The sequence below is a fragment of the Neodothiora populina genome, assembly GCF_041146345.1.
Source record: "Neodothiora populina strain CPC 39397 chromosome Unknown canker_contig_5, whole genome shotgun sequence".
NCBI lineage: Eukaryota > Fungi > Ascomycota > Dothideomycetes > Dothideales > Dothioraceae > Neodothiora > Neodothiora populina.
Genome location: NW_027191405.1, coordinates 1,148,274 through 1,168,659, shown reverse-complemented (window position 1 = coordinate 1,168,659; position 20,386 = coordinate 1,148,274). Strand labels below are relative to the sequence as shown.

At 51.9% G+C, this 20,386-nt stretch overlaps 8 protein-coding genes across 10 annotated transcripts; 3 read left to right on the top strand and 5 right to left on the bottom strand.

Moving 5' to 3' along the window:
• Positions 1 to 153: 153 nt before the first annotated feature.
• On the bottom strand, positions 154 to 2,488 carry AAFC00_005382 (uncharacterized protein; the record flags this gene model as incomplete). Its single annotated transcript, XM_069345160.1, has 5 exons — positions 154 to 669; positions 729 to 1,169; positions 1,228 to 2,063; positions 2,119 to 2,211; positions 2,266 to 2,488. 5 exons carry the CDS (start codon positions 2,486 to 2,488, stop codon positions 154 to 156), a joined length of 2,109 nt encoding a protein of 702 aa, XP_069202987.1.
• Positions 2,489 to 2,895: 407 nt separating this feature from the next.
• On the bottom strand, positions 2,896 to 4,256 carry AAFC00_005381 (uncharacterized protein; the record flags this gene model as incomplete). 3 transcript variants are annotated; one of them, XM_069345158.1, is made up of 3 exons in its annotated part: positions 2,896 to 3,129; positions 3,183 to 3,357; positions 3,406 to 4,256. In XM_069345158.1, the coding sequence occupies 3 exons, from the start codon at positions 4,254 to 4,256 to the stop codon at positions 2,896 to 2,898; spliced, it is 1,260 nt and encodes a 419-aa protein (XP_069202984.1). The 3 variants fall into 3 exon arrangements, with proteins under 3 accessions (XP_069202984.1, XP_069202985.1, XP_069202986.1); XM_069345159.1 differs by having other exon boundaries at positions 3,406 to 4,133; XM_069348609.1 differs by having other exon boundaries at positions 3,406 to 4,088.
• A 538-nt stretch (positions 4,257 to 4,794) lies between these two features.
• On the bottom strand, positions 4,795 to 5,557 carry AAFC00_005380 (uncharacterized protein; the record flags this gene model as incomplete). Its single annotated transcript, XM_069345157.1, has 3 exons — positions 4,795 to 5,109; positions 5,230 to 5,262; positions 5,315 to 5,557. The coding sequence occupies 3 exons, from the start codon at positions 5,555 to 5,557 to the stop codon at positions 4,795 to 4,797; spliced, it is 591 nt and encodes a 196-aa protein (XP_069202983.1).
• Positions 5,558 to 6,933: 1,376 nt separating this feature from the next.
• Positions 6,934 to 8,472, bottom strand: AAFC00_005379 (uncharacterized protein; the record flags this gene model as incomplete). The annotated part of the gene is made up of 3 exons (XM_069345156.1): positions 6,934 to 7,546; positions 7,602 to 8,127; positions 8,178 to 8,472. 3 exons carry the CDS (start codon positions 8,470 to 8,472, stop codon positions 6,934 to 6,936), a joined length of 1,434 nt encoding a protein of 477 aa, XP_069202982.1.
• Positions 8,473 to 8,861: 389 nt separating this feature from the next.
• Positions 8,862 to 11,884, top strand: AAFC00_005378 (uncharacterized protein; the record flags this gene model as incomplete). The annotated part of the gene is made up of 2 exons (XM_069345155.1): positions 8,862 to 9,060; positions 9,120 to 11,884. 2 exons carry the CDS (start codon positions 8,862 to 8,864, stop codon positions 11,882 to 11,884), a joined length of 2,964 nt encoding a protein of 987 aa, XP_069202981.1.
• A 228-nt stretch (positions 11,885 to 12,112) lies between these two features.
• AAFC00_005377 (uncharacterized protein) lies at positions 12,113 to 15,133 on the bottom strand (the record flags this gene model as incomplete). The annotated part of the gene is made up of 4 exons (XM_069345154.1): positions 12,113 to 13,162; positions 13,217 to 13,408; positions 13,461 to 13,642; positions 13,699 to 15,133. 4 exons carry the CDS (start codon positions 15,131 to 15,133, stop codon positions 12,113 to 12,115), a joined length of 2,859 nt encoding a protein of 952 aa, XP_069202980.1.
• Positions 15,134 to 16,081: 948 nt separating this feature from the next.
• On the top strand, positions 16,082 to 17,514 carry AAFC00_005376 (uncharacterized protein; the record flags this gene model as incomplete). The annotated part of the gene is made up of 4 exons (XM_069345153.1): positions 16,082 to 16,310; positions 16,364 to 16,661; positions 16,740 to 17,441; positions 17,502 to 17,514. 4 exons carry the CDS (start codon positions 16,082 to 16,084, stop codon positions 17,512 to 17,514), a joined length of 1,242 nt encoding a protein of 413 aa, XP_069202979.1.
• A 706-nt stretch (positions 17,515 to 18,220) lies between these two features.
• On the top strand, positions 18,221 to 19,740 carry AAFC00_005375 (uncharacterized protein; the record flags this gene model as incomplete). Its single annotated transcript, XM_069345152.1, has 4 exons — positions 18,221 to 18,295; positions 18,366 to 18,923; positions 19,136 to 19,622; positions 19,676 to 19,740. 4 exons carry the CDS (start codon positions 18,221 to 18,223, stop codon positions 19,738 to 19,740), a joined length of 1,185 nt encoding a protein of 394 aa, XP_069202978.1.
• Positions 19,741 to 20,386: the final 646 nt, after the last annotated feature.

The window sequence follows — 20,386 nt, the reverse complement described above, 5'->3', positions numbered from 1 at the left end:
ACATGTGGGCATACTACACGGCATTGATGGCGTCGTCGTCTTGTTATCCTTTCGATGCAGATTCAGTTCGCCATCACATTTGCTGTTTGCTAAGAGAATCTGGCATTCAACATACGTCTTTCTATTTCTGGTTCTAGGAGATACTATCTACATTTATATATAGTCGCGATCCACATAACTCTGGATCATACCCTCAGCGGTTGGTTCATACTCCTTCAACACAACCTTACCATCCGCGACAACAGTGTTGGCCTGCACAAACACCTTACGAGGCTGCGCAGCAGCCAACACAGCGGGTCTGACTTTCGACGCGAAGAAGTCGTCGACGGAAGTAATGTCCTGATACATAGTCTTTCCCTCGTTGGACGCCGTCGCCTTGTAGACGTTGAGCTTCTGCAAGAACTCGTCGACTTTAGGCTTCAAGTGCGAGATGATCTTGGAGCGGTCGATCTTGACCGTGAGATCTGACAGGTCCGCCTTTTCGTAGTCGAGCGAGCATACGTCGCTGCCTGCGGTCAGGAAGATGCGCAGGATCGCGTATCGCGCTTGACAGTGGGCCTGGCCCCATTTGGAGGAAGCCACGTCGTAGAACTGTAGGGCGGCGACGCCGGCGCGTGCCATGGACAGATAGGCGACATAGAGGATGTCGCCGGCTTCGCCATTGATATCCTGGTCATGTGTTAGCTTGTTTGCTACTTATCTGGGGGAAAGAACTCGGTGTTTCATACCTCTTCACCGTTTCCAAATCCAAAGATCTTGAGAATCGACCAATCGGGGCAGAGAGACATGGCCACGCATTCGGCACGGCATTCTTCGTAAGACGGACCGAGTCCTCCGAAAACGGTACCCCAGGTCTCACCAGGCTTGTACCACGATGTGATCTTGTCTCCCGTGATCGGGTTCATAGGTGGGTTTTCGATGTCAAAGTTGTAGACACCTGGTTCGGTCTCCTGCAGAAGCTTACCACAGCCGTGGCCAAGAAGCTCATGAAGCCCCACTTGGACCTCGAAAGCCTGTGTCGAGTATCTGTTGTAGAGGTCCAAGTCGGCGTCCTTGATGAAAGGTACTTTCTCGTTAGGCGGCTTCGCACTGAGAACATTACCCAGGGATACGTTCTTGAAACCCTCGGATTGCCTGATGGAATCGTAGTTTGGAATGTTAATGCCAGCCTGTTGTGTAGAATTAGCATGCCGTTCAGATGACATTGTGAATCGCTGCATAGCTTACAGGAATGCCACTCCCGGCAAATGAGAGCACCTCCAAAGACGTAAAGTCAGGACTCATAAAGTGATCCTTTTCAAACTCAGCCGGCCACGGAAGCTTGGGAATCTGCTTTTGGGCAGATTCGACCAGTTCGCCGAATGTTCGGGTTCGCTCTTTGTTCACCATAGCCACGAAGCCCTCCCATTCACCACGCAGTCCTGCCGGGTCTCGGTAGGTCTCGATAAATCCAATGTTGCTCTCCACCATGGGACCTTTGTCCTTGATCCAGTGCCTCTGGGATTGAACGTGTGCTGCCATGGAGCCACTTTCGAATGACTTCACATACTCCTCGTGCATTGAGCGCTGGTGGTCGTTCGCAGAGTTCTCTTTGGCTTCCTTGAGAGCAGTCACAATCGTGGACATCTCCTTAGCATGGTCGCCGAATCGAAGGCTGAGCTTCTTTCCTTTGACAGGACCAGACTCGAGAACAAACGAGCTTTCTTCAGCATCTCTGTTAGCCTTAGCTGGATCGTTCTGTGCAGATGATATGAGCAGCTCATAGTCTCCCGAGGCCAACTTTCGCAGTCGTGTATTCTCAGGAAGGACCTTCTTTTCCTTGAGAAACTCGGATACGGCCTCGATTTCTTCCTTGGTGATGTCCGGAGAATCAGGGTAGTAGTTGGTCAGATGAGTAGGAGGGTAGCCAAGGTGCATCAGTCCCGCCTTACTCGTCTCATAAAGCGCATCTTTGAACTGCTCGTGGATTTTCGCCGCTTCGGGCGAGAATTTGGCCAGCTTAGTAAACTTCGTGGCATCAATCCTTGGTATGAACTTGGAATCTCCGAAACTTTTGTAGTTGCCTAGGATGATGTTGAGTAACACTTCTTGGACTTGTTCTTGACAATGGTTACTTACCGGCATTACCAAGAAACTGAGAGGCGTAACTGAGATAGTCCTTCATGTCATGATCAGACAGACCCGTGCTAGCCTTTACCTTTGTATAGTCGCCTGGAGTACCATTCAGCATTTGAAAGTCACACTTCCTTCGCGTGCTCGGCTTACCACCGCATGACTTATGAAGAGCAATGATGAAATCATAGAGATCCTCAGATTCCGGCGAGATACTCCTGAGGACGACTCTGGTACCGGCGAAACAGGCTTTCGAGATGGCAGCGCTATACTTCTTTTCTTGTTCATTCAAGGCCTCGAAATGATCCTTGATTGTTAGGCAGACAATAGTGGGGGGATCATCAGCAAGATACTGCGATCGTGTTCTGGCGTCCATGTTAATGTATCGTTGCTTCCTCAATGTAGTATGTCTTGGTCTCGGTGTTGTACGAGGCGACAAGTTGCGCAGTGTTCGCCAACTTGCGTTCATGAACTTTGTTTTGCTAATCACGCTTGCTTGGATGGTGGGTAATACTGCTGTTGGACTACTGTACGTCCCTGATGCAAGTGAAGTACAGAAATGTGGGGTACGTGTACTTGAGCGTGGCAACTACCTAACTCGGCTTAGCACAAATCGCTTATGACTACCCAATGCACCTCTCGAGACTATCGAGTCTGACATTCAAAACCATTATCTGATATTACAAAGATGATTTGAAGTAATTGCATGCATCTGCTGGATCGATAGACCTCAACGCAGTCATCGCTCGCTATTCGCGCGTTCGTCGCATCATCTACATATGACTAGGTCTTGCCAAATGCCATAGGACACCCCCGGCCAAACTGAGACTTGATAAGCTCTGCGTCTTTCTCGCTCTCACTGACGCCTTTACCAGCCATGCTGGCAGGTCCGACCTCCCCGATTAGGAAACCATCAGGCTTGAATTTCCCACCCAAGTCGCCAGGAATTGGACGACCGCTTAGCCAGTCTACCCATGCCAACAAACTCCACCGATTGATTAGTGAGCCGTTCACATACTGAATCCAATGTTAGTACCGCGAGTGAACGGGGAAGTCTTGAGGAATCTTACCCAAGGATCAGCATCCCATGAGTTCTTATGCATCCGACCTGTGCGTTCCGACTTGGTGATAGGCATGAACTTCAAGAACTCGGGTCTTGGAAAAGCCAGGTAGCGCAGGATATGCTTCCGTAACCAAAGACTCTTCATCACAGCAAACGAAACGATGCGATATGGTTTCTTGTACCTTTCGATAGTCAGTACTGGAAAACAGCTCGAGAAGCAGGAAAATTACATCATTGCGTCCCTGAGCCTAGCGTCCATCAAAGAGCTGACTGCCTGTCGACCTAGACCAAGGAGATGTTTCGGGAACCTCCACAATAGTAGTCTTGTCGTTTCGTCGGCGACCTGTTTGTTACAAGCGGCAGGGACCATGCATCTCGCTTCGTAAGACATGCTCCAGGCTTCTGCTTCGGCAAGAAAGTCGAGTCCATCCTTCCAGCCAGCGTTCCCTGATGGCAGGACGGTGAAATTGATCTTCATAGCATCTCCGATGTTCTTCCAGTAGACGCCGACTGCACACCTTTCCATAGAGCTGAACTCTCTCCACTCGTAACGCGCGACCCAGCGTATAGGCTCTAGCGCAAACAAGGTCAGGGTGTAAAGCAAGTCATCGTTACTGATAAGCCCAGACTTCTGGTACAGACTATGGATGTAGTTCATGCGTGCGATGGCTCCCAGGGCGCGAGATGACCCGAGTTCCTGACCCATCATCTCCATGATTATCACTCTAGTGTCATCAACGCGTTTTGATGCCAGACTTGGATCTGACAACTGCGTGGTCTTTGCCAATAGTGAGCTTATCGTGGGAATCGCATATGTGCGGAACAGAGCAAATTCAAGAGCCTTCTGGGTGGTGAATGGAAATTCTAGCTCGTACAGGTATTTCTGGATTCTCTGCGCATCTTCCAAGGTCATGTTCGCAAATGATTCTCGGCTGTGATAGTTGAATGATGCATGCATTTTGTCTCTTCGCTGAAACCGCAATATCGCAACGACAGAGATATACACTGATAAGCCGAGAAGGCATACTGCAACAGCCACTGGGGACTGCCAGTAGTCGCTCAGGCCGGAACGAGTGACCATCTTGCCTCTTTCAATTATCACAAGTAGAACAACACAGAGCCACTAGATTCTGTGACACAAGTTGGTACAAAAGCTCCTGCGTTGAGGGCCGAAACAAGTTCAAACTTCTTCGGAGACGCCGTGGATAACGGGTAAGCATTGCGAATCGCACGGCCTGTCACTGGCCCATCACTGCACGTGCATAAGGACCCCTCACTAAAAGTACCGTTAGACTTCAGTCAAAACTGTGGAGAACATGACACAACCGGTGAACCATTGTTGTTCCTTGCTTAGAAAGCTAATTATAACATGCTGGACCCGGCACTTGTACGACGTTCGTTTCTTCAAGCTGACTATTATTGTGACTTCCTACTTAATATCTCATGATTCAGGTATTGGTTAACCTTCTCGCAAACGTCTTAAGGCCTTCCTTGCAATGTCCTGTTTCCTAGGAGGCGCTATGCATCTTGACTATTAAAAAAAAATCCCATATCCCGTCATTTCCACATGCGTGCTTCGTTGGCCACGATTCCATGCCATTTCATCTTGCTATCCATGCCTATAGGAAGGCGGCAAATATGGCACCAGCCCCGATCAAAGCACCAGAGGCAGCCTTGATGTGATTGGCCGCGCCCGAAGAAGCAGAAGAGGGTGAGCTTGTTGCAGTGCCTGAGGAACCACTGCTACCACTACCGGTAGTTGCAGAGCCCGAAGAATCGGAATCCGAGCCAGAACTCGAAGCCAAGCCTGAACCGCTTGAACCGGTAGCTCCAGCTGATGAAGAAGCAGTGGTTGCTGAAACAATGAGAGTCGTTCCGCTGTTTGCACTAATGACTATACTGGTGGCGTTGCCCGCGGTGACGTTTCCGTAAATCTGTAGATCATGAGTCAGTAATGCTCTCGCTATTCACGTCTCATCTAGTGTATATGCAGTCCTGCACTAAACCCTCCGGATTATGGGTATGCGCTTGTGAGCAAGACACGTTCATCTTACCTGAGTGGTAACGCCGGAGAAACCTGCAGGAACCTGGGCTGTTTTAGTATGCGGCATCCGAATACCAGACAAAAGTAGAACGAACCAGTGCAGCAGCAGCCTGTGAAGTCGCAAGCTCGGGCTGAGATGTAATAGCAGTGCCAGCATTTCCAACGGAGGTGGCTACACTCGGCATGCCGGTGACAACGCCGAGGCTGTTGGTTTGGGTCAGGTAGACCGTGTTGGCATTTGAGTATGGGACTGATGAAGTGCTTGCAGTGGCGTTGCCACTGGACTGAGCCAGAGCAAGCGATGCGAGAGACAATGCGAAGCAGATGGGAGTGAACATGGTTGCTATTGATACAGCGGTTGTCTGTGTTGCAATGAATGGACGTTGGTAGCGAAGGATATATTGCGCAAGAAATGTAGCAGGCTACTGGAGTGCTCGACAAGCAGATATCAAAGCGACAGATAAATACAAACGGTTTGAAGAGATGTTAGACCAGCGGTCCATGAGATGACCAGCCGCGCTACATATATAGGGTGACCATACCACGCCTGCTTTCTTTCTTTGCTAAACATAATACATGGGTTGTAAACACAGACCTTCAACTTTGGATCACCTCCAAGCCCCCAATTGGCCAGAGCGACCGCGCCATCACTAGCCCATGTGTGTACATCCTGGGGGATACGAAGTTAAATTTAGCCTCACCGGGCAACAACGCAAGGCAGTGTAGGTAGTATTTTTACCATTCTGCTGACAAGCGGCGTAATTGCTATTTCACAATAGTAATATCAGCGCCACCTTGGCCCACCCTGCGTGGCCAAGAGACGTGTACGCGTCGTTCACGAGCAAAAGTGACCTGGCATGAAAAGAAGCGTGAGCCGTGCCGAATTGCTTGCCCCATTCTGGATTCGCTGACTACCTTGCATTACCCGATTCGTAACCTGCGATCTCACCTTTCATCTTGGGGATCTGCGCCCGCAAGTCACTCTCATTCTCTGCGCCTGCAGGCCTCGCGTGTCCTGTCTGTTATTAGGTCACGCAGGGGCGCGCGTACTGTCTAATCTAAACACCTCCGCATGAGATGCTGCGTAAGGTGAGGTAGTCATCGAGGGGTCGTTTATATGACCTGTCTGGTGACGCCGGCACGACGAGACGTCGGGGTAAAGTGACAAGCGAACCTGGAAGTGTTCGGCGCACTACCGGGCTCGTTTCGTAGAGCAGCCCGCAGAATCGATAAGGACGGGGATTGCGTATCATTGTCGAGCTCGAGCCACTTGTAGAAAGTTGCAGCGCCTGGCAACGGTGGCGTCTCCACAAGCAACGACTTTCGGCCCGCTCCTCTTTTGCTGCAATGAGTCTGGTGCTGCGCGACCACATTGCTTCATATATTACCCCGGAATATGTACTCGAGCTCCGTACATGTACCATACGCTGTACCCGTGGTACCGTACAGACTTATATCAAGGTAGTACAGAGTGGTTGGACGTATTTGAGATAGTGACTTTACAGAGTGTACACGCCATCCTCAGCCCGAGCACGCATGCCGTGTCTCTGAAGGAAAGCGTCGGATGAAGAAAAGTGAAATCGTATGACCCTCAGCGAAGACACCCAAGTCTACTACATTACATACGCTTCAAAAAATGACCGCTTCAATGTACAAGATACCCGATCTAGAACTCTCTGCTCATCCAAGCGCATGGACGATCAGGCTGAACGTTTCAGCCTTCGAATGAATATCTCAGCCACTCACCGACCGCTCTCAAGCTCTCCCATCGCACTGTCTCGTCACTCTCCTGCATGAGGTCCATGACTCTGGCCTTCAAACCGATCTTCTCCATCTGCTGCCTTTTCTCAGGCACCTCCTTGACCAAGCATGCCACATCGTTGCAGCCAATGGCAAGCACTTGTTTGTCGTTACTCCAGCTTTTGCTGAGGATTTCCGTCAGCTTCTTCACCAGCTCGCCCTTGTTCTCCTCGAGGATGCGGCGCGCATTGTCGCGCCAGAAAGCCTCGTTCCTGTGTGGAGGAGACCATCGTAGGTGCCCTGAGCGGACTTCGGCAGCGTACTCGTCAAAGGTCGTTTGTGTCTTTTGGAACTCCTCGAGCATAGTCTGCAGAGCCTTGAGATCATCAAGAAGATCAGGGTCGGTCAAATGGCGACCTTGTAGGTTCTGTAGGACAGTTGGCAGTTTGGCGGGTATCACGGCGGGCATGAGTGTGTCCTGGTTTGTTGACAACAGGTTGGTCAGCGTTGCGAGGAGAAGTCTGGTCGTCTTTTCCTTTGGGGAAATTCGTAGAAGCGCGGCGTATAGTGGTATTATATCGTGATCCCTAAAGATTGTAAGAATCATGCCGCGGGAGGACATCAGTCTGAACGTGTACTCACTCATCAAGACCTTTTCCAACCAATGCGCCCTCAAAGCTCAACTGCCAGATGACCAGAAGGACGTGGTAGAGTAACTGCAGGCCCACATTGCTAGCGTTAGCATTGTCGGGCAGAGTGCGGATGCTACCGCCACTCCTCAAGGTCGAGTCGCCATCCTTTCCACCTGTGGCATTACGTAGGGTCTCCATAAGAGGGCCGAGGGTCTCCTGTCTCTGGTCCCAGAAGAACTTTCGAGACTTGGTGGTGCGAAGCAGAGCAGAGTACTCTTGTACAGCAATGTCCTGGAGTCCAGGGTCAGAGCTCTTAGCAAGTGTCGAGATGTAGGTGTAGAGCTTGGGGAGAGCATCATCAATCTGGGAAGACTGCTTGCCTCCAACCATCAATCCTTGGGAGATGAGACTCGACAAGACGGATGAAGCCAAGAGGGGTATCGCATCTTCAGGATTGGAAGACTGTTTGAGTAAAGGCACAAGCGGCGCATATGGTTGCGGGTGCTCGAGAAGTTTGGTAACAAAGGACGGCATATCTGACCAAACAGTTAGTCACGTGGTGAAATGCCATGATCCTCTCGCGTACCATCAACGAGATCTCCAGTCAAGACTAGCATATACTGCAGAATATCTGTTCTCTTGGCTGCAGACTGGAAAATGCTCGGGGACTCTTCACTGCCGAGGAGTAGGGCGACATAGCTATCGGGCTCGCTCTCGATGGTCTGCTTGCGCTGTTCCTTGCGGACCTTGTCTATTGCCTTGATCTTCTTCAGATCCAGTTCGGAGATTGTCTTTGCTCGGACTGCTCCTTCCCACGAGATTGGTCGGGCACGAATGTTGTTTTGCAGCGATAGTATGTATGCTGGCGGATCGAGAGACATGTTGGTGGTGGGCACGCTGCAGCTGGTGTATGGAGGACTGCAGGTGACGGGACTTCGAGATGTCAATCGAAGCTATGCGACAGTAGCGGACGCTGTATATAGTCCAAGTGCAGCTATGACTACAGTATCTACGCACAACAACAATCAGAATCAAGGTGTTGCTTTGCTCAAGCTGAACCGAACGTACAGTTGAGATACACCGAGTGACGTCGAGCCAGAGTCCAGAGTTCAACCATCGAGCTCGAATCTCGAGTCAGGTTTGCTCGAGTTTGCTTCCTGTCTGACGCAGCAACGTCATTCACCTCGAATAATTTACAAATCTCCATCTCTACCTAGGACATCAAGACCGCGCCACCTGGACACCCCTGCGGTCGCATACATATCTTGGAATGACAAGCTTGAAGAGATCGCTTGCTGCGGATGGCAGTAATGCCTCCAGTCTGTCGAGCAAGGTCTACATCCGCTCAACCAAGAGTGGCAAGGTTCAAAAGATTGTACGCGAACTGTATCTTAGGGATGATATACCTTGTTCTTCCAAATTATGTTCGCAATGCCTCGACATAGCACCGAGGGACTATCACAACAAAGGTATGACTAGCTGACTGTCAGATTGTCTTCTCCCTTCACCTTTTCTGATTCGATCTCAGTGGCTCCATTTGTGTTGTCAGATACCCCGGCTGGAACGAAAGCATTTCCGGCTGGCCACTATCTTGTCCCGGATACAAATGCTTTTCTTACCGGCATGGACTTGTTCGAGATTGAAACTGCCTTTCACGATGTGATTGTTCTTCAGACTGTCCTCGAGGAGGTGAAGAACAGATCGCTTCCCCTCTACCATCGTCTAATCAGCTTGACCAAGCACGAGCACAAGCGTTTCTATGTATTCTTCAACGACTTCCGTCTCGAAACCTATGTTGTTCGAGACCAAGGTGAGACTATCAATGACCGTAACGATCGCGCTGTTCGCCGCGCCGTTCGCTGGTATGGTGAGCATTTGCAGAAAGCTGTGAGCAAGCGCAAATCCGTCAGATGTCCTACTGTTGTCATGATCAGTGACGACAGAGACAATCTGCGCAAAGCCAAAGCCGATGGCATTGAGGGTCTTTCTCTCAGAGACTACGTTAGTGGACTAGATGACGCTGATCGCCTATTGGATATGGTCAGCGCTGGTCAGGAGCAGAGAGAGACCAAAGTGGGCAAAGCCACGCAGCTTTATCCCGAGTACCTCTCGGTTTCGAAGATGATTACTGGTGTCAAAGCTGGAACCATGCATCAAGGAACTTTCAACGTGTCACAGTACAACTATCTCGAGGGCTCTGTGTATGTGCCGGCTTTCGATAAGCCCCTGCTTATAATCGGGCGAGAGAACAGCAATCGCGCAATTTCAGGGGATATCGTTGTCGTGGAAGTGTTGCCAAAGGACCAATGGAAGGCGCCTTCCTCAAAGATCCTCGAGGAAGAAGTTGTCAACAAGAATGATAATGCAGATGTCGAGGAAGGCGAGGCGGTCGTTACTGAGCAGGAGAGGAAGGCTCTCCAGGAAGAGGTCAAGAGAGCCCATGGCAAGAGCACAGAAGGGAGACCGCAACCGACTGCCCGCGTAGTTGGTGTTATCAAACGCAATTGGAGACAGTATGTTGGCCACGTGGACAGAGATTCTGTCAAGTCATCATCAAAGCAGAGTCGCGCTCAACAGATGGTGTTCTTGGTACCTATGGACAAACGCATCCCCAAGATCCGCATACGTACTCGCCAAGCCGGTGAGCTACTTGGAAAGCGTCTGTTGGTGACCATCGACTCCTGGGATCGCGAGTCTCGTTACCCGGTCGGCCACTTTGTTCGATCTTTAGGAGAACTCGAGACCAAAGGTGCGGAGACAGAGGCTCTCTTGTTGGAATGGGATGTCCAATATCGACCATTCCCAAAGACTGTGCTGGACTGTCTTCCAGCCGAGGGCCATGATTGGAAGGTGCCGACCGACAAGTCCGATCCTGGATGGAACAAGCGTAGGGATTTGCGCGATCTCCTTGTTTGCAGTATTGATCCCCCTGGTTGTGTTGACATCGATGATGCGTTGCATGCACGGAAGCTCCCGAACGGAAACCTCGAGGTCGGTGTACATATTGCCGACGTGTCGAACTTTGTCAAACCGAACAACGCAATGGATCAGGAAGCAAGCATGCGTGGCACAACTGTCTACCTTGTCGATAAGCGTATAGACATGCTTCCGATGCTCCTTGGCACAGATCTCTGCTCCCTCAAACCATATGTCGAGCGATATGCATTTTCAGTGCTCTGGGAAGTGACCCCAGATGCGGACATCGTTCGATCTGAGTTCACAAAGTCTGTGATCCGTTCCAAGGAAGCTTTCAGTTACGAGCAAGCACAGATCCGCATCGATGACGCTTCTCAGCAGGATGACCTAACGAACGGCATTAGAATGCTTTTGATGTTGTCAAAGAAACTAAAACAGAAGCGTATGGACGCAGGTGCCTTGAACCTTGCCAGTCCTGAAGTCCGGGTTCAAACCGAGTCTGAGACGTCGGATCCGGTGGACGTACAGACCAAGCGTCTGTTAGACACTAACTCACTGGTTGAGGAATTCATGCTTCTCGCCAATATCAGTGTCGCTGCTCGTATCCACCAAGCTTACCCTCAGACTGCGCTGCTTCGTCGTCACGCCGCACCACCCAAGAACAACTTTGAGGAATTATCCAACCAACTCAAGGTGAAGCGCGGTATGGAGCTCCGAACGGACAGTTCTAAGGCTCTCGCCGACTCACTCGACACCTGCGTCGACCCAGAAGAACCCTTCTTCAACACGCTCGTCCGCATCCTCGCCACCCGATGCATGATGTCCGCCGAGTACTTTTGCTCCGGCACGCAGGCCTACCCTGAATTCAGACATTACGGCCTCGCCAGCGAGATCTACACGCACTTCACGAGTCCCATCAGACGCTACGCCGACCTCGAAGCGCATCGTCAACTGGCCGCAGCCATCGACTACGAGCCTCTGGACGCGAGTCTGCTCAGCAAAGCCAAACTCGAGGCCGTATGCAAGAACATCAACGTGCGCCACCGCAACGCGCAAATGGCCGGTCGCGCAAGTGTCGAGTACTACGTCGGTCAGGCGCTCAAGGGCCGCGTCGTCGACGAGGACGGGTTCGTGATGCGCGTCTTCTCCAACGGGTTCGTCGTCTTTGTGCCGCGCTTCGGCATCGAGGGTCTGATTCGTTTGCGCGACCTCGCCACGCCCGAGCCGACGGGCGAATTCGATGTGGAGAATTATGTTCTGAAAGTCAGTGGTAGCAGGGATGCCACGGTGAGCTTGTTCGAAAAGGTCAAGGTCAGAATCAGTGATGAGGCCGAGGAGAGCACGGGCAAGAGGAAGGTGAAGCTTCAGTTGCTGTAGTTTGAATTGGTTTTGTTTTCTGGAGTTATCGAATATTATCATAGACAGATGACTTTTGTTTTCTCAAAAGTTGCAAAGAAATCTACGACGTTACTTTTCCGCCGCTGCCCGGGATGCTAGATGTTGAGCAGCAGACCTCTCAGATCACTGCTACTAGTAATTACTACATCCGCTTTCTCTCCCTCCCACAGCAGGAACAAGTGGTTACACCCTCCTCAAATGCCGCGCTCAGAGTAAACTCTGATACTTGTCAAGCCCACCACTCAACTGCTGCTGCTGCTGCTGCTGTATACTCCCTATACTCCGCTGAACCGTATGCATATTCGAAAAGCCGGGATTACCCTGCTGTTGCTGCTGCATTTGCAGAGGGGCCAAAGACGAAAACGACGACGACGACGACGATTGCTGAGGCGGCGGAGCAATAGAAAAAGAAGAAGACGATTGCACAGGCGGTCGTTGAAGCGACCACGACGAGGCGTTGGAGTTGGTATTACTTGAAGAAGAAGGAGCGGCAGCGGCAGAGGCAGCGGACCAGTCTATCGCCGGAGTGGTCGCCGGTTGCGGAGTCAGTGTGTTCGGTCGAGCGCTGGTGGTGGTGGTGCTCATGGGTATCATTGGGCGAGTTGACGCTGGGAAAGAAGTGTTGCTGTTGTTGCTGCTGTTGGAAGACGCCTGGGGCTGCAGAGCCTGCGAAAAGGGGCTGTTGGGCGTCAGGGCTGAGAATGCGGTGTTGAGGGTTTGATCTGGTGTTACTGTGCGGGTGGGAGCGGCGCGCAGCACGTTTGTCAGACTGGGAGATTTCGGAGGAGGTGTGAGTTTGGCGATGGTGTTTGTTGGTTTGCTGAATTGGGATATGCTGGCTGTTGGGGGCTGAGAAATTGAAGAAAGGGGTGCTCCTCCACCGTTCGTGGTGCTGCCCCAGCCACTGAGCATGTCGGGCGTTCCGTTCGTCGACTTTCGGCCACTGACAAGACTCGCGAAATCGACGTCGCCGCCTGCGCTGTCCGAGTCCGTGGGACCGTTGGCCCATGTGTTTGCCTTGGAGCCCATTCGGGATGTCGAAGAGCCGTTGGCAGTGGACAGGTCTTGTAGTTTTCTCGTTTGCTCTCGTTCGACTTGAGCGCAGAGGGCTTTGATCAGCGACATGAATGATTGGAATTGGTGTAGGTCGAGAAGTGGGCCGAGTGCAAATGTCCAGAGTATAGGTAGCACCTCCAGTGCGAGGAAGTCCGAATCCGCGATTTTGCCCGCTTGACGAAGGACTCGTAGAGCGGCCATCTGCGTATGGCTGTGAGTGCATGTACTCAATGAGGACCGAGAATGATATCTTACCATCACGCCTGGCTCCTTGGTCTTGATCGACTTGATCAAGGGGACCACCTTTTCTTGTATGGTGTATTTGTCTAGCACAGAACTGCTAGTGTTCTTCGAAGACGATGTTTCCACAACCACCCCGTCGAGGCCATCGCCTGTCTCGTTGTCCATGGCCTCGGTGCCACCGCATAGTGCATATATGGCCTCGAGCTACGCGGGACAATCAGTTTTGGTAGAGCTTGTAAGGAAGACTGGTACCTACACCTCTTATTTTGATTGCTAGTGAGTTGGTGTGCGCAAAGACATTTGCAATGACGGGGAACAGCTCATTCTTGATGGTGCTGTAGTCAAGCACGGGCAGGATGGAGGAAAGTGTCGATAAGGCTGCGTCCACTAGACTATGTGTCTGAGAGCCCAGTCCAAGCGCAATGATAGGAAGAATATCTAGTATCAATCAGTCAGGGTGGCGGTCATGATACTGGTGATCAGAGGTAACATACCGTCCCGGAACTCCTTTCCAGAGCAGTTCTGCGCTATCAAGCTCATGTTCTCCAACACTATCATCAGGCCAGATTCCTTTGCAGTGTCTCTCTCGGCGACAGCCTTTGTGTTGGAGGCAGTCAGGAATATCTCCTGTAGTCTAGGGATAACGCTCTCCGTGAAGGTACGCTTGCCACTCGGCATGGCCCTGACAATGGCAAATACATTCTGCAAAATAGGGGCTAGTAGAGCATGATCTTTCATCTCCTCAAGAAGAACGGGTAGAATCTTCTTTTCTAGCACGGACCTGGGAAACTGCGGCATGATACGTGGTAGGCCACGCATGAATTGGGTCTTCTCATTGGGCGTCTTGGCGGGGAAGCCATCGAGGAAGCGGATGGTAGATACTAGAATATTGTCAAAGTAGCGAGCCTGCTGGAACTCTGTGGCGTTGAGCCGCTGTGCTGGGCGTCTGGTTATGAGGCGAGGTAGTAGGTCGGAGGCAAGGTCTTTGGGAAGTTTGCCAGCAGACAGAAAGGAGTTCTGTTGCGTCGGGATGGTGGACGACGAGGAGAACATACGCTTGTATGATGAGAGGCTCCCGTGGGTGTTGAGAGGGCTGCGGTGAGGTGAATTGTATAGTGCTAGGATCAACAAGCCCAGGGAGAACATGTCCGCCGACCCACTGACATTCTGATCGATTACAAAGTCGGGAGAGGTGTAATCCAGATTCAGCTGGACCGAGGGCGGCAATCGAGGGTCGTGGTTCAAGATCTCGGACAGAGCCGAGGTCAGATTGGTGGGCGAGGCAGAAAAGGCCAGTCCAGATATCTTCCAGTCAGACTTCTGATTGACGAAGATGGCATCTGGACTTATATTGCCGTGGACCAGAGCAGCACTGTCGTGCAAGAACTCGAGTCCTTTGCCGATTTGTAGCAGACCCTTTTGGATCTCCAACTCGTCCAGTTCCAGTTCTCTCCGTCGAGTTCTTCCATCGGACTCTTCGACGACATATCGACTGCCCCTGCCGCCCACACCGCCGGAACGCTCCTCGTCGTCTTTCTCCAGCAGCAGACCAGCAAGGGATGCAGTGACAGGTTCCGTCGCAAACATGAGACCGCCATTTCGTGTTTCTTCCACGGGCTCGGCCAACTCAAGTATGCTGGGATGCCTCAGACGCGCCAGGGAGCTGGCCTCTTTTTTGAGACGATCGAGCACATCTTCGTATGCGCGCTTGAGAGAGGCGGCGCCCGTCCTGCTGCCACGGAGCCGACCACCGGCTGGATCCAGGATTTTCTTATCGAACACGAAGACCGAGACCACGGTGGTGCTGCCCTGGCCCTTCTTTCTGGCATCGAAGATCTTCCATGGTCCAGAGGTACAGCTAGGCTGAGGAGCGATGGTGTAGTTGGAGGCGATGTTGGATGTGAAGGACTTGAGCGCGGACGAGAACATGTTCACTGACACGCTTTACTGAGAGGGCAATGCGGTCGCAGGGCGAGTGAGGGATCCGGGAGGCACCTGGAAAAGAAGGCGCCTTGGTGTTCCAGTACTCTATCATACAAAAGTAATCTCACAGCGTTGCGACTTCACAATTAACATGACAGTCGCGTCTATGGCACGTGAGCGACAGGCGTATACAGGATCTGGGGACTAATATGTGGGATTATTCACGACCAATCTGGTCTTGCCTTTGATAATTGCAACAGGAGTCTTGTCTAGCGGAACGGAGATTGGATGGTGTGATGACAAGGTATTATTGTGCTTGTGGTGGAGCATGCATGCAGTGGCTTTGATACACGTTGCAAGCAGGAAATCATTGGTAGAACTGGAAGTGGTCAGGGTCCCCCTCTTGACTGCTGCTTTTACGGGAACACATCTGTTTCACTACTGAGACATTTGTGCCAATGATATACAAGTCCCAGAAGCTGCGGTCATGATCAGAAGTGGAACCCTTTGCATGTTTCGGCCATGGACACCTTGTAGTGCAGAGCTCAATATGTTCCATTCGTGAATCAGATATTACCCAGGTCTTAGACCAAAAAGTGTCGCCGACACCGCGGGAGACAGCGCACCACTCGGGCCGGGTGGGTCTCAGGGTTCGGCTTGATCGGCGGCGATTTCGAAATCTGGAGGAGCGTGTATTTGTGTTACAGTATGTGTATCGCGTAGGAACGTCGAGAGAGATAAGTCAAGTTCCGCTGTAGAGTCATCATACTTGAGAACAGTCATTGACTTTGGTGTCATACAATTGACTATTAATTGTACATTACCCAGCCTTTTTCTTTCTATCCCTTCATATTTCGTTTCTCCAGTCTCTGTTCACTGCATCAAGCCAATCGCTTCTGCTTCGACAATCTAATCCTACCACCTTCTTCGACAACGCGCATCACGACGGCAATCATGCTGCCATCACTACTGCCCCGTTCCTCTGCTGCGGCCAGGACTTCCGCCCGCACTCTCCGATCCCTCAATGTCTCGCGCCAGTCTAGATTCTATGCCATCCAAGCCAAGGATGCCTCGGAGCCCCGGCTCCAGGCCATAGACCCCTCCAAGTTGTCCATAACCAAGACGACGACACCGAAGCAACTGATGCCGAATGAAGAGCTGGTGTTTGGCCGCTACTTTACTGGTACTTTGACCCGATGCGCTATACTGGCAACTCGCTGAACCAATTCTTGACAGATCACATGCTCTCCCTCGAATGGACTGCTTCAGACGGCTGGCAAGAATCTCGCATCACTCCCTACCAAAATCTCTCGCTCGATCCCGCCACCTGTGTCTTCCACTATGCCTTCGAGTGCTTTGAGGGCATGAAGGCTTACAAGGACAAGAACGGCGACGTGAGACTTTTCAGACCCGACAAGAACATGGCTCGTCTGAACAGGTCTTCTTCACGTATCGCTCTGCCTACCTTCGACAGCGAGGCCATGATTGAGCTGATTGGCAAATTCACAAAGGTTGACGAGCGTTTCATTCCCTCGTAAGTCGCCTTTCTGTCTCCATCTCGTGGTCACATGCCATCACCTGATTCACCCTGATCTGACTCGTTTGTTACCAGTGCACGTGGCTACTCCCTGTACCTGCGCCCTACCATGATCGGAACCCAAAAGACCCTCGGTGTTGGTCCTCCGGGCTCCGCCCTGTTGTATGTCATCGCCTCGCCCGTCGGTCCCTACTACCCAACCGGCTTCAAGGCCGTTTCGCTCGAGGCGACCACATACGCAGTGCGAGCCTGGCCCGGCGGTGTTGGCAACAGCAAGCTCGGCGCAAACTACGCACCCTGCATTGTCCCGCAGATGCAGGCAGCCGCCCGCGGCTTCCACCAGAACCTGTGGCTCTTCGAGGCTGATGGCGAGGAGTACGTGACCGAGGTCGGTACCATGAACCTGTTCGCCGCCATGAAGACCAAAGACGGCAAGAAGGAGCTGGTCACTGCTCCTTTAGACGGCACCATCCTCGAGGGTGTCACCAGAGACTCTATCCTCGAGCTTGCCCGCGAGAGACTGGTGCCCGAGGGCTGGATCGTGTCCGAGAGAAAATTCACCATGAAGGAGGTGGCCGACGCTGCCGAAGAGGGTCGCATGCTCGAGGTCTTCGGTGCAGGCACTGCTGCGGTCGTCAGCCCTGTGAGAAACATCGGCTGGAGGGGCAAGATGGTCGACTGCGGTCTCGAAGCCGGATCGGAGGCTGGACCCATTGCCACGAGGATGAAGAACTGGATCGAGGGCATCCAGTACGGCGAGGAGGAGCACCCATGGAGGTAAGTCGAGAATCTTAAATTCTGTCAACATGTTCATCACGCTAATCTTGTGAAACACAGTGTCAAGGTATAAAGTCCACCCGAGATCATCGGCCGTTCCGGGCATCGGAACAAAGTATGAACATCCATATTGCACCGCGAGTGCTAGATTGGTGTGCACGAGGAGTTCGGCAGGCGGGACGCATGTAGTAAAAGTGAAGCATTATAGAAGCCCGGACTTGAACAGCGTGGTTTATGTTGTAAATTATCTCGAGGGATCCATACCCTGAGTACTATACTGAACACACTTACATCTAATTGACTAAAATGTACGTTCGATCATCTCTTATATAACTTCCAGGTTACCTTGGACCATCTTCAGCTTCACCTTCAGATGAGGGGCCCTCGGTTAATCCGCGGCGGAAGCCATTGCTTCACATCTGAAATTTGTTCGCTCGCGCCCCGCCGCTTGGGCATCATACTGTGCTGTACAATCAACCTAACTTCCATCATCATCCCACTACCTCTAAAGGACCTTCATACCACAGTACTTCACCTCCCCTCCACACCGCCAACTACATTCATCGTGCTGGGATTCGGCAAGTGCTAGCCGTCTCCCTCAATCCAAGACGATTTCCTCACTCACCCCTCGCCTACTTTTCGTTTCTCCATCCTTTCGTGGGACCTCTGCAGCAGGTACTGCACTTGTGACCGCCTGTCTTCGAGTCTGCTGGTCGCCGACTCCGCAATTCTCTGCGCCAACCAAAAACACCCGTGGTTTCGCCAGCAAAAAGAAGAAAATGCCTCCCAAGAAGCAGGTAGCCCCAGTGCGCATTCCTCTGGGTCGCCCGGGAAACAACCTGAAGAGTGGTATCGTATGTAGGGCTTTTATTGAACCGCACAGCTTCTGCGAAGCGCAGTGACATGAAGCTCATGCATATATAGGTTGGTCTGGCTAACGTCGGAAAATCCACCCTCTTCCAAGCCATCACCAAGTCCTCCCTCGGTAACCCTGCGAACTTCCCTTACGCCACCATCGACCCCGAGGAGGCTCGTGTCGTTGTCCCCGATGAGCGTTTCGACTGGCTCTGCGAACAATACAAGCCCAAGTCCAAGGTCCCTGCTAACCTGACCGTCTACGATATCGCTGGTCTGACCCGTGGTGCTTCGACCGGTGCTGGTCTCGGCAATGCTTTCCTGTCTCACATCCGCGCTGTCGACGCCATCTTCCAGGTCGTGCGATGCTTCGATGACGCAGAGATTATCCACGTCGAGGGTGACGTGGATCCCGTCCGTGATCTCGAGATTATTGCCGACGAGCTCCGCATCAAGGATATCGAGTTTGTTGAGAAGGCACTCGAGAACCTGGCCAAGCAGACGAGACGAGGTGGTCAATCTCTTGAGATGAAGAAGATGAAGGAGGAGCAGTCCATCGTCGAGAAGATCCTACAACACCTGCAAGACGGCAAGCCCATCTACCACGCCGACTGGACTCCCCGAGAGGTATGTAACCACAAGATGGCGCAATCCCACCCCAGAAGTTTCGATGATGAACAAGAGCTTCTTGCTCGACTTTACACCCAGCTCTTTGATATTCCTTTAACGCAGGAATGTAATGAAAAGAAGTCCCTTCTGATCAATCCTTTCGCTTTATATGAGAAATAAGCCTCGGCTTCGACTGAGAACGAGTGACAATGCTGACGAATTGCTATTAGGTCGAAGTCATCAACCCCCTTTTCCTTCTCACCGCAAAGCCCAGCGTGTACCTTGTCAACCTGAGCGAGAGAGACTACATTCGCCAGAAGAACAAGTACCTCCCCAAGGTTGCAGAGTGGATCAAGGAGAAGGCACCCGGCAGCGCAGTCATCCCCATGTCTGTGTCGTTTGAGGAACGTCTCACCCGATTCGAGACGGAAGCAGAGGCCGAGGAGGAGTGCAAGAAGCTTGGCACCAAGTCCATCCTTCCCAAGGTCATTGTCACCATGCGCAAGACGCTCAACCTCGGATCCTTCTTCACCACTGGTGCAGACGAAGTCAGGCAATGGACTCTCCGCAACGGAACCAAGGCACCTCAAGCCGCCGGTGTGATTCACGGAGATTTCGAGAAGACCTTCATTCAGTGCATCGTTTACAACTACAGCGTCCTTCGCGAGGAGGGCGACGAAGCCACTGTCCGCGCCAAGGGCAAGATCATGACCAAGGGTAGGCCAAAGCGATTTTCTGGTAGCAGAACGAGTTCACTGACGACTTTACAGGCAAGGAGTACGAGGTTCAGGACGGTGACATTGTCCTTTTCAAGGCAGGTGCTGCCAAGTCTTGAGATGGATCAGTATCGTTTCAGCAGAGAATCGAGATTGCCAGAGTCACGGCTTGTACTATCGAATCGATGATGGAGGCCATGTGCCATGCAATGCCAACATGGGCCAGCCGAGATGGGATTGAGTCCAGGACGTACAGCACCTGATGCAGTCACTGCGGCGATCCGCGCTGATGGTATGATAATGCTCGCGGATCGTGCAATAATGCGCAACAGCTCAAAGCTGGCGATGCGATGTAGAGAAGCTTGGATGGATGTGGCCATGTTCAGCAATAAAAGCAAAGAGCAAATGTGATCAGAATATACGACATCACCCTTTCGGACGACTTTTATAGTCTAGCCATGTTGGCCCTGAGAACATGAGGCGCCGTATTTGCTGCAATAATAGTGTGTATATGGGCGAGTCCACGGACTTGTGATTCCTCTGTATGCCTGCCAAGTGCCGTACGTACCGCACCTGCGATTATCTGCGCATGGATCGCGAACACGATATCACATGAAACGCTACTCACGACTTGTTCCAAGGTACCCTTGGATGCACTGCATACCTTGTTGCATGTGTGCTGTGGCGTGATGTAGATGCGAATAGCAGCATGGCATGAGTTTTCAGATATAGTTAGTTGCAGCGGGAATGCGGAGTTAATTACTG